This window comes from Bubalus kerabau, chromosome 2, assembly GCF_029407905.1.
Source record: "Bubalus kerabau isolate K-KA32 ecotype Philippines breed swamp buffalo chromosome 2, PCC_UOA_SB_1v2, whole genome shotgun sequence".
Classification (NCBI taxonomy): domain Eukaryota; kingdom Metazoa; phylum Chordata; class Mammalia; order Artiodactyla; family Bovidae; genus Bubalus; species Bubalus kerabau.
Genome location: NC_073625.1, coordinates 18,748,088 through 18,760,600, shown reverse-complemented (window position 1 = coordinate 18,760,600; position 12,513 = coordinate 18,748,088). Strand labels below are relative to the sequence as shown.

The window sequence follows — 12,513 nt, the reverse complement described above, 5'->3', positions numbered from 1 at the left end:
AGGTCTTAGTTGCAGGATCTTCGTTGTGGCATGCGGGCTCCTTAGTTTTGGAAGGTGGGACCTACTTCCCTGACCTGGGATCGAACCCAGGATCCCCACATTGAGAGAGTGGAGTTTTAGCCACAAAATGATGACTGATTCCTAAGAGGCAGAAGAAGTTTCCTTCTGTGTAGCTGAGAAGATTAAAAATGTTCATCAAGTCATAAATTACTCCACACAATGACACCAAAGCCACAGCTTCTGATGGCTGGGCTGCTAATTCCATACATTATTTTATGCTTGGTTTGTTTTCAACCACATTTCAGCTGACACTCAATTTGCTCCTTGGTAAAAATGAGGGTCCTAGGCTAGAACACGGAGAAGGCCCTGGCACCCCACTCCAGTACTCTTGCCTGGAAACTCCCATGGATGGAGGAGCCTGGTGGGCTACAGGCCATGGGATCGCTAAGAGTCAGACACGATTGAGCAACTTCACTTTCAATTCACTTTCCAATTCCTGCATTGGAGAAGGAAATGGCAACCCACTCCAGTGTTCTTGCCTGGAGAATCCCAGGGACGGGGGAGCCTGGTGGGCTGCCATCTATGGGGTCGCACAGAGTCGGACACGACTGAAGTGACTTAGCAGTAGCAGTAGCAGGCTAGAACAATGCTTCTAAATTCCTATAAGGTTCTGTGTGAGTCTGATCCTTAATGAAATGAAAGCAACAAGGCACATGCCCCATTTTCATAAAGCTAAAAGTATTTAATTTAAAGGACTGTCAGGGCTTCCCTGGCAGTCTAATGGTTAGAGTTCCGCATTTCCACTGCAGGGAGCATGGGACTGTTACCTGGGCAGGAAACTAAGATCTCATAAGCCGCACAGCATGGCCAAATAAATAAATAAATGACTGTCCTTTACTTAAAATTATAAGCTTCCTACTTTTAATAAAAAAAATTCTTGATAAAAATGATAGTAATACAGTTTTTTCAAATGGTCATTAAAAAGAATTGAGTCAGCAAGCTTGTTAGTGCTTCCTATTAAAAAAAAAAAACAAAACTATAGTAAGACTGAATTAGTAGAGCTCCAACATCATTTCCAACTTTATCAATCCTTGAGTCTAAGTTTTCATGCAGGAAGGCTAAAAACAAAAATGTGTACTTTTTTATTTGTTAAAAACCACATGGAAAATTTAGAAATTACATATAATGAAAGAAGATCAGCCCTGGGATTTCTTTGGAGGGAATGATGCTGAAGCTGAAACTCCAGTACTTTGGCCACCTCATGCGAAGAGCTGACTCATTGGAAAAGACCCTGATGCTGGGAGGGATTGGGGGCAGGAGGAGAAGGGGATGACAGAGGATGAGATGGCTGGATGGCATCACCAACTCGATGGACATTGAGTCTGAGTGAACTCTGGGAGTTGGTGATGGACAGGGAGGCCTGGCGTGCTGCGATTCATGGGGTCTCAGAGTCGGACACGACTGAGCGACTGAACTGAACTGAACTGATCACAATATAAGCTCCATGAGGATGGGGATTTTTATCTGCTTTGTCTGGTGCTATGACCACAGCATCGAAAAATGTACCTATATACCTGGTATACTAATAAACGAGCAAATAATTAAAAACAAAACGTAATCGCACTCCCTGTAAATTACCACCACCACTAGAAGGCTCTAACCTGAAACTTCTGTGTGAATTCACCCACAGCAAAAAATTTAAAAATCCACCAAGCTTGAGATCTATATATTTTTTAAAGTTTATGCTCTTAAGAATTTTTTATTTATTTATTATTTTTGGCTGTTCTGGGTCTTTGTTGCTGCGCATGCAGCCTTCTCACTGTGGTGGCTTCTCTTGTTACAGAGCACAGGCTCTGGGCGCCAGGGCTCCAGTAGTTGCAGCACGCAGCTCAGTAGCTGTGGTGCACGGGCTAAGTTGCTTGCTCCATGGCATGTGGGATTTCTGGACCAGGAATCGAACCCATGTCCCCTGCACCGGCAGAAGGAGTCTCATCCTCTGTGCCACCAGGGAAGTCCCTAGACTTATATATTTAAGGAAAAAACTGGTTGTAGAGTCAAAAGTAAAGAAACATTTATGTCAATTTCCCAAGGGACATCTCTCAACAGTATTAATACCTTAACCATAAAACCACTTTTACAGTGTCCTTTTCCTGCTCAAAATCCTTCCATAGTTAACTGTGCTTCCAGAAACACTGTATTTTTACTACCCCTTGCCCATCAGCTTCTCTTTCTCATTGGAGACACCTCTGGTCCAGTCAAATTTGATTACACAACACACCCTGCCTCTGTGCCTAAGCCCCTGACCTACCCTGTCAAAAAATGATATATATCCAGTTCAAGTTTACAAAGATATTATTATCTCTATCCCCAAACTATCCAATGTGCCCAAGCAGACGTGATCATTTCTCAACTACTCTAAGGGAACCTTACTCTGGTGCCATCGCACTCTGGGGTTGACTGTCTACAATACATTTTGCTCCCCTATCATACAGTAAATTTCTAGAAGGAAGATACCTTTGCCTACAAATCTTGGTATCTACCCTTTTCTCTCAACCGCCTCCAGTCCAAATACTTCGCACTTAAGAGAAGTGAAGTGAAGGCAGGAACAAATGAAATGTGCTTCAATTTTCCCTACACCTGTTTGGAAATCACTGCATGTAAGGAGTTTGTTATGGCACCTGCAGATAACCCAGATAACGAGCATCCTGCTGCTGCTGCTAAGTCGCTTCAGTCGAGAATCCTGGGACAAATCTAAACTCACGTTTTATCAATTAGTTACTATCTTCTCTGATAGTCAAGGCATACTACACCCTTCCTGGCATTTCAAAACCAAATCCAGTTTGATACAAGCCCAAATGGCACATCATAAAAATATGAAATGGGGGATTTTCCCCAAGAGATCAGTGTTTACTGAAAACTAAATTGTAGCAGCAGAATGAGATAAGGAAAGTGAAAGTGAAGTCACTCAGTCGTACCCCTACTCTTTGCGACCCCATGGACTATATAACCTACCACGTTCCTCCGTCCGTGGGATTTTCCAGGCAAGAATACTGGAGTGAGTTGCTATTTCCTTCTCCAGGAGATCTTCCCAACCCAGGGATTGAACCTGAGTCTCCTGCATTGTAAGCAGACACTTTACCGTCTGAGCCACCATGGAAGTCCGAGCTACCAGGGAAGTCCGAGCCACCAGCGAAGTCCGAGATATGCAAAGCCAGGTTCTTCACAAGGAAACGGTGAGTGGCTAATTCCTAAGCTGTCCTTTGCTAGCTCTCCAAAGTAGTTGATTTTTTTTTTTAACTGGAAGTAGCTGATCTTGTAATTCATCTATTTACATTTCTAACAGGAATCTTAAAGTGGGGGCATCCTCTTCTTGATTAATACCAATTAATCAAGGCAATGATAAAGGATGCCACAGGCTGATTAGGACATTCACGAAGAAGGAAAACAGAAAAGCAGAGAGGGACTAAAATGGGCAGCTATCAAGTGATGTCACTGGCTGTCCCGGGGGCCTCTTACTGGCACCCCTCCATGTGCTTTCTGCAGTCAGACTTTTTCGAGGCTCCGTCTGGACTAAGGTGTCATGGTACAAGTTGATCATTAAACCGGGATTTTTCCTTTCGTTGTTCCCACTTCCGTTTTGAACTTCAAAAAAGAGCACTGGACACTGGAGACAGTGTCCTGTCTCCTTTAACCTTTCACAGCTGTTAATTTTGAGTTTCATTCACATACGGTTACTGAGCAGGGACTTTGTTAAAGTGATAAGAGGCTGAAAACATACAAACCCGCTTCTGCCTTTAAGGAGTTCCCAATGTAGTGTCATTTAAGTATCTCTCTCCAAAGGAACTTCAAGAACCCATTCCCAAGTCAAGGGACTCTTAGATACAACTTTTCTTTTTTTTTTTTTGGCCGCATGCGAGGCACGCGGGATCTTAATTCCCGACCCAGGGATCGAGCTCACGACGCCTGCAACGGAATCGCAGTGTTACCACTGGACCGCCAGCAAAGTCCCTGGGATAATACCAACAGCAAGTACCTCACCCAAGTCCTGCAACAGAAAAGCCCTCATCAAAAACTTGGAAACTAAACTTGTTTTTTTAATGAATAGTTTCTGAATCGCTGGATTTACAACCCTCTTTGGAGGAGAGGTAGTTTTAAAATCCCGCACTCCACCCCCCACCCCCAACGAAAGATCTGTAAAATCATTTAATAGTAAATCCTACATCCACGTAAACTGCAGTCGGTGATTCTCAACCTTGGCTGCAATTCAGCATCGCCAAAGCCGAGGTTGCACCCGGGTTAAGCAGAATTTTTTTCAACTCCTCAGGTGACTTGAATGTGTAGCCAAGAGAACCGCTGCTGTAACTCATTCTGCCCTTAACACTGAAGGGAGAGCCCCAGGATCCCCAGTGAACTGCACACGCTCCATCTTTCCTCCCCCCGCCCCAGAGAGACGCGGGCGAGCGGCAATTATTCTCCACGCAGTTTTACGTTTCAAGGGTCTGGTGTTGAGATCCAGCATGGAATACAATAATACCCTTCCACCCAGAGGAGTGAGGATGTAGGAAAGTTCTGTTAAATTTAATCACCTCGGGCCACCGTTAGGATGACACCTGCGCCAGAAAGGATGCAGGCTTAGCTTCGGGGGTCGCGGATAAGTCCTTTTATACTTCCTTCCTCTATACTCGCTGGGATCCTGACTCCGACCGGCTAGGCGAAGCGGAAAGCGCTGTGCTGGCGGCGGGGGGCGGGGGGTGGGGGTGGGAGTGGATCGAACTAGGGAAGAACGGAGGCTGTTCCTGCAGAAAGCAGCGGACACAAAGCGGGGCTTCGGAACGCTGCTCGGCAGGGACCCAGGCACGAGGAGAAGCGCCAGGAACCAGGGATACTCACGCATGTGCCGCCCAGCTTGTGTCTCTCCACTACGGCCGCCCGGGCGCCCAGCTCCGCCGCCCGGCGCGCGCTGGCCAGCCCGCCCGAGCCGCCGCCGATCACCAGGTAGTCGTACGAGATCTCGGCGCCGGCGCTGAGCGGCGGGCACGGCGGCTGCGGCTCCTGCTTGCATGCCATGGCGCGGGAGAAGGCGCAGGCTGCCCTGGCCGGAGGTGGCGCGGAGCTGGGGAAGGCGCGCGCCACCCGCAGCCAGCAGTGTCCCGCGCTCGCGATTAGAGTCCGGGCCAGCAGGGCCATGCGCGCGGAAGTGCGCGCCTTGGGGGTGCGGCCGGGGGCGGGCCCCGGGAAGGAGGGGGGCGTGCGGGCCCCGGGGCCGGCGCAGCCTCACCGTGACTAAGCACTCAGATGCCGCGCGGTGCTCCGCTGGGAGCGGGGCGGGGTGGGGGTGGAGCCCTCGGGCACGGCTGCCCTGGGGCGGGCCGGCGCCGAGGGGCGGTGTCGACCCCTCTGCGTCCCCTCGCGCTCGGGAGCCAGCCCTCCCTGCTCCAAAGGGGGATGTCTTTCCCGATCTCGCCGCCTACGTGTTCTCCCCAGCACCTGGGTCCCCGCACCCGAGTGGCATCAGCCGGATGTAGGTTTCTGAAGTCGGATGGGTGGAGGAAGGATGAATGCCCCTTTTTGTTCCCCCAGCCTTTTCTGAGCGAGCCCCTTGGGAATTGCCAGTGGCGCCCGACTTCTCCAGGAAAGGAGACTTGCCCACAATCATTTTGAGGGTGATGTTTCTCAAGGTTTAATCCGCAGGCCACCTGATCCCTGGACCCTAACCCAGATCTACTAAATCGGAAGCTTTGGGGCAGGACCCGAGCAATCTACATTTTAAACCCTCCACCCAGCCCCCATCACCACCACCAGATGATACTTTAAGCACAGTTTGGGAGGCTTTGGAACAAATGTTTTTGTGTTCAAAAGTTGAGGCATAAAGATAGCGTAGAGATGGACACACAAAAGCATTTCCTCCCAGGCTGTAGAGACTGGGGTGTCATTTTAGAATATCTGGAGGCTCTCAACGCCACACCACTTTGTGTGGCCAGCGCCCGTCACTCACGAGGCTGAGAGCGTTGTAGGCAGAGGAATAAAGGTCCGGTCTGAGAGAAGTTTAGGCCCCGCATGTGCCAGGGGAAGGAGAATCAAACGCACTCCAGTTAGACTAGTATCCAATTCTTTAAGTTTTTGTTTGGATTATTTTTGTTTTCTTTTCCTGATTAAAAAGGAATAGAGAAAAAAATGGGAAAGTTCCTCCTTTCACTAGACTGCCATATAGTAAATGTAGATGAAACTGTTGAGTTTTTTAAAAAAATCATTTTACAACTATCATAGTGATCGCTGTGTCATTAAACATTAAACCATTGGGTGAAAGTTTGAGGAGTAAAGTTATTTACATAGTCAGAATATGTCCGCAAAGATTGCTTACTGAGCACAAAGGGGAAACTGGTGGCTTTACAGTAGTCCACACACCACCCTATTCCAGTGGTCAAAGGCGAATATGGTGGGACAGCTCTCATTGCGTGCCTGGCGATGCAATGCAGTAAGAAGAATACAGCTTCACTTATGTAGTATTCCTGCTAAAAATCCATAACCTGAATCTATTCATGAAAGCCACCTGAATCTATTCAGAAAAAGCCACAGGGTGGGAAATTATACAAATAAATGACCTGTACTCTTTAAAAGCTATAAGTGTCTTAAAAACAAAGCAAGCTCAGTAACTATTCCAGGTTAAAGAAGATTGAAGAACTAAGAGAATGAAGGGCCAAGTTTGATCCTAGATGAGATTCTGGATGGGGAAATTTTCCTATAAAGGATGATTGGTGAAATTTGAATATGGCCTGTATAATACGTGAACCGTGAACTTCCTGATGTTCAAGCTGGTTTTAGAAAAGGCAGAGGAACCAGACATCAAATTGCCAACATCCGCTGGATCATGGAAAAAGCAAGAGAGTTCCAGAAAAACATCTATTTCTGCTTTATGGACTACGTCAAAGCCTTTGACTGTGTGGCTCACAATAAACTGTGGACAATTCTGAAAGAGATGGGAATACCAGACCACCTGATCTGCCTCTTGAGAAATCTGTACACAGGTCAGGAAGCAACAGTTAGAACTGGACATGGAACAACAGACTGGTTCCAAATAGGAAACGGAGTACGTCAAGGCTGTATATTGTCACCCTGTTTATTTAACTTATATGCAGAGTACATCATGAGAAATGCTGGGCTGGAAGAAACACAAGCTGGAATCAAGATTGCCAGGAGAAATATCAATAACCTCAGATATGCAGATGACACCACCCTTCTGGCAGAAAGTGAAGAGGAACTCAAAAGCCTCTTGATGAAAGTGAAAGAGAGTGAAAAAATTGGCTTAAAGCTCAACATTCAGAAAACTAAGATCGTGGCATCTGGTCCCATCGCTTCATGGCAGATAGATGGGGAAACAGTGTCAGACTTTATATTTTGGGGCTCCAAAATCACTGCAGATGGTGATTGCAGCCATGAAATTAAAAGACGCTTACTCCTTGGAAGGAAAGTTATGACCCACCTAGATAGCATATTCAAAAGCAGAGACATTACGTTGCCAACAAAGGTCCGTCTAGTCAAGGCTGTGGTTTTTCCAGTAGTCATGTATGGATGTGAGAGTTAGGACTGTGAAGAAGGCTGAGTGCCGAAGAATTGATGCTTTTGAACTGTGGTGTTGGAGAAGACTCTTGAGAGTCCCTTGGACTGCAAGGAGATCCAACCAGTCCATTCTGAAGGAGATCAGCCCTGGGATTTCTTTGGAAGGAATGATGCTAAAGCTGAAACTCCAGTACTTTGGCCACCTCATGCGAAGAGTTGACTCATCGGAAAAGACTCTGATGCTGGGAGGTGGGAGGGATTGGGGACAGGAGGAGAAGGGGACGACAGAGGATGAGATGGCTGGATGGCATCACTGACTCGATGGACGTGAGTCTGAGTGAACTCCGGGAGTTGGTGATAGACAGGGAGGCCTGGCGTGCTGAGATTCACGGGGTCGCAAAGAGTCGGACACGACTGAGCGACTGAACTGAACTGAACTGTATAATATACAATAATACTACATTGATGTTAAGTTTCCTGAGTTTGAGAATTGTACTGTGGCTAAATAAGAGAATATCCTTGTTCTTAAGAAATATTTGCAAGTACTTAGGAGTAAAGAGTCTGAGTCAGAGAAACTTGGTTTCATATCCGCCTCAACTCCCCCCCTCCCAACCCCAAAGGCACTATCATAGTCACTTAATCCCTCTGAGAGTCATTTCTTCATGTGTGAAGTAGGAAGACTGACAGAAAGAAGACAGGCATGTCAAACAAAGAAAATAACTTAGAGTGGAGGAAGTGAGCTAGCAGTAAGAGGAAGTAGTAAGCAGAGCAGTGCTGATTGGCTGAACCATAGGCAGCTTGAAGGGGGCAATGGGAGACGGGTGGAGGAGTCCTGGAAAGCCTTGCTAGTAAGCAGGCTAAGGTGTTTAGACATTATTCCACAGGCAGTAGCCTCTGGAGATTTCTCAGAGGTGTCTTTCCCTGGAAATAGATGAAATGGATTGGAAATGGTGAAACTGGCAGTGTAGGAGGCAAAGCTAATAGGTGGCAGTATTGAGAACAGACAGGAAGGAACAGATTGGACAAACTAAGGAAGTGAAATTGACAGATTGGGGAGAGGGCACAAGAGTCAAAGATGACAAGTCTTGAACCAGGAAATATGGGAGGACAATGATGCCATAAAGCAAACATAAAGATGATGAATGGAGGTCAAGGTCTACATCTCTGCTGGTTTTAATAGAGAAAACTTTCCATCCCCTAAGTACATAATCCCATGCAATATGCTGAACAAAGATTCATAATGTATTATTTGAATCTAAAATATTTTATGGTCAGGACTTCCCTGGTGGTCCAATGGCTGAGATGCCATACTCTCAGTGCAGGGGACCCGGGTTTGATCCCTAGTCCAGGAACTAGATCCCACATGCTGCAACTAAGATTGAAGATACTACATGCAGCTAAGGACCCAGTGCAGGCAAATAAATAAATAAATAAAAATATTTAAAAATATATATTATGTTCATGTAAATGTTTTTCCTTTTTGAACTTCTGACTTAGGTGGGAAGGAACAGGTAGCCATATCCCCAGCACTTGAAGACTTCAGACTGTACCTAAACTCTCTCTTCTTCAAGCAAAGAAATGTCAGTTAAAGAAAAAATTTAGTAAATGTAGCTAATAAGAGGTAGTTTCAGGATGCTGAGAATGAAAATCAACTAAGTTATTCAAGTGTGGCAGTCTTATGACATGATTATAATCTACCATAATTTGTAAGGAACAGCAGAGGAAAGCATCTATTTCATGTTTTAATAATTTCATCATTAATTTTTTCTTTTGACCACTAGACAATTTTAGGTGATTTCCACAAAGACTGTGAAATATTTGTCAAAATAATCAAGTGTAAGTGAAAGTTAGTCACTCAGTTGTGTCTGAATCTTTGTGACCCCATGGACTGTAGCACACCAGTTTCCTCTGTCCATGGAATTCTCCAGGAAAGAATATTGGAGTGGGTTGCCATTTTGCCAGTGATTAATATGGATTGAACCAAGCACTGTCCTGAAGAGCTTTCTTAGGGATTTCTCTGGTGATCCAATGGCTAAGATTCCACCCTCCCAATGCAGGGGGCCTGGGTTCGATCCCTGGTCAGGGAACTAGATCTTGCATGCCACAACTAAAGATCCCACAAGCTGCAATGAAGATTGAAGATCCCACATGCCACAAATCAGGCCTGGCACAACCAAATCAATCATTCAATATATATATATTTTTAAAATAGCTTTATTAAGCATGATGGTAAGAGCTTTCTGTTATCCCCTCCTGAACCCAAGAAATAAATAATATTATCATCTCCATTTTGGAAATAGAGACCAAGGCACAAAGACAGTAAATGCCTTAACTTGAATAAGATGACACAGTTGGTGAATGGCAGAGCTGGGTTTCAGATCCTGACTCTAAACCATATTTTCTTAACCATTACTGGAAAGAAATCATCAAAGATATTGTCTCAGTGAGAATACAAGATCCAAGTTTTTTTAAGTGTTTTTTTTTTTTTTGTAGGAGAAAATGTTGAATATCGCTTTTTATTTTGTTAAAAGAACTTGTAGCCTCATACTTCCCTGGTAGTACAGTGGTTAAGAATCTGCCCACCAGTGCAGTAGACACCGGTTCGCTCCCTGGTCTGGGGAGATCCCACATGCCTCAGGGCAGCTAAGCCCATGTGCCACAACTGCTGAAGCCTATGCGCCGAGACCCCAGGGTCTACAACAAGAGAAGCCGCCGCATTGAGAAGCGCAAGCACGGCAACTAGAGAGCCGCCCCTGCTCACCACAACTAGAGAAAGCCCTCACACAGCGACAAAGACCCAGTGCACCCAATAAAACATTTTAAAAATTGCTCTTCCCTTCTGTGGCCATCGCTGAAGCACTATCGGCCAAAATGAAGTTCAATCCCTTTGTGACTTCTGACCGAAGCAAAAATTGAAAAAGGTATTTCAATGCACCTTCCCACATTCTCAGGAAATTTATGTCTTCTCCTCTTTCTAAAGAGCTAAGACAGAAGTACAACGTTCAATCCACGCCCATCCAAAAGGATGATGAAGTTCAGGTTGTATGAGGGCATTACAAAGGGCAGCAAATTGGCAAAATAGTTCAGGCTTACAGGAAGAAATACATCATTTACATTGAACGAGTGCAGTGGGAGAAGACTAATGGCATGACTGTCCATGTGGGCATTCACCCCAGCAAGTAGTTATCACCTGTCTAAAACTGGACAAAGCCTGCAAAAAGATCCTTGAACGTAAACCCAAATCTTGCCAAGTAGGAAAGGAAAAGGGTAAATATAAGGAAGAAACAATTAAGAAGATGTAGGAATAAAGTCATCTTGTCTATAGCTTTAATTAAAAACTGTTAAAATGAAAAAAAATTTAATTGTAGCCTCTCCCTATGCATTTTTTTCTAAAGTGTAATTTATAGGAAATGTATTCATGACTCATAAGTGACATTTATATTACAACTCTGTCTTCTTTTAAGCTAATAGGTCAAGAGCTATTGTTAGAAGGAAGGTAGAAATGGTACTCCAATAAACAATCTGAGAAGTCCGTACAGGAAATAGTAGTACACAAAGAAGCTTGCACATCCCAGTTGCTCAATGAAATATAAATTTCTCATGATGCATATGTGAAAATAATTACAGTTATTTATAAGAAGGATAGAAATAATGAGAAAAGAAATAATATAAGGATTACTCAATTACACAATTTCATTGTTTCGTATTGAGAAAACGAATAAATACTGAAGAGACAGAGAACAATAACTATAATTGAATGTGAGATTAACAAAAAGCAAGTTTTATAATAAGAGGAATTTTTCCAAGGGAAAGAGCAAGACTCCTTTGTTGGAAAATGGGCCACTCCCTCAGAAGATATATCTAGACAGAAATCATATACGCACTGATTACCCTTTTGATCTCTACTTGTTTTGCTAATGTATTTTAAAAGAATATGGGTGGGGGAGATTATTAAAAAGCTTTAGAAATAACATATACCTATTCTGAATCTAAACATGTTTTATTATTTCTGTAATCACTTCTTTTTTTACAATGTATATTTCATCCCCATGACTTACTTGTTTTGTAAGTTTCTGCCTCTTAATCTCCCTCACCTGCTCATTCATCTGCACAGCACCTCCCACTCCAGCAGCCACCTGTTTCTTCTCTGTGTATATGACGGTTTCTATTTTGAGTGTCATTTGTTTTGCTTTTTAGATTCTACATATAAGTAAAATCATACACTATTTATTTTTCTCTTTCTGACTTATTTTACATAGCACTGTACCTTCTAGTTTCCTTCATGTTATCACAAATGACAATATCCCATTCTTTTTTATGACTGGGTCATATTCCATTTCATTCTTTATCCATTCATCTATCCATGGGCACTTAGGTTGCTTCCTTATTTTGGTTATTTGAATAAGACCGAGATGAACTTATGGTTGCATATACCTTTTCAAATTAGTGTTTTTGTTTTCCTTGGGAAAATATCCAGAAGTAGAATTGCTGGATCATAGGGTCATCCTATTTTTAATTTCTAGAGGAACTTCCACACTGTTTTCCATAGTCACTATCCAATTTATATTTCCATCAACAGTACACAAGTGTTCTCTTTTCTCCACATCATCACCAACACCTGTTATTTGTTGTCTTTTTGATAATAGCCACTCACAGGTGTGAGGTGATATCTCATTGTGGGTTTGATTTACATCACCCTGATGATTAGTGATATTGAGCATCTTTTCATGTATCTGTTGGCCATCTGTATCTCTTCTTTGGAGAATGTCCATTCAGATCCTCTCCCATTTTCAAATCAGGGTTGTTTGGTTTTTTTGATGTTGAGTTGTTGGAGTTCTTTGTATATTTTTGATGTTATATCAGATATATCTGGACAGATCATCCAGACAGAAAAGCAGTAGGGAAACACTGGCCTTACACAACACATTAGATCAGATGGATACATGTAACACTCCT

At 44.0% G+C, this 12,513-nt stretch overlaps 1 protein-coding gene and 1 pseudogene across 1 annotated transcript in view; one reads left to right on the top strand and one right to left on the bottom strand.

The window, feature by feature from the left end:
• GSR (glutathione-disulfide reductase) overlaps nucleotides 1-5,282 on the bottom strand; it is a 44,715-nt gene extending 39,433 nt beyond the window's left edge. Inside the window, exon 1 of the mRNA XM_055567159.1 lies at nucleotides 4,891-5,282. Within this exon, the coding sequence (XP_055423134.1) occupies nucleotides 4,891-5,187 (297 nt within the window). The 5' untranslated portion in view covers nucleotides 5,188-5,282. The remainder of the gene's footprint in view (nucleotides 1-4,890) is intronic.
• Nucleotides 5,283-10,428: 5,146 nt separating this feature from the next.
• LOC129643076 (60S ribosomal protein L26-like) lies at nucleotides 10,429-10,859 on the top strand (annotated as a pseudogene).
• Nucleotides 10,860-12,513: the final 1,654 nt, after the last annotated feature.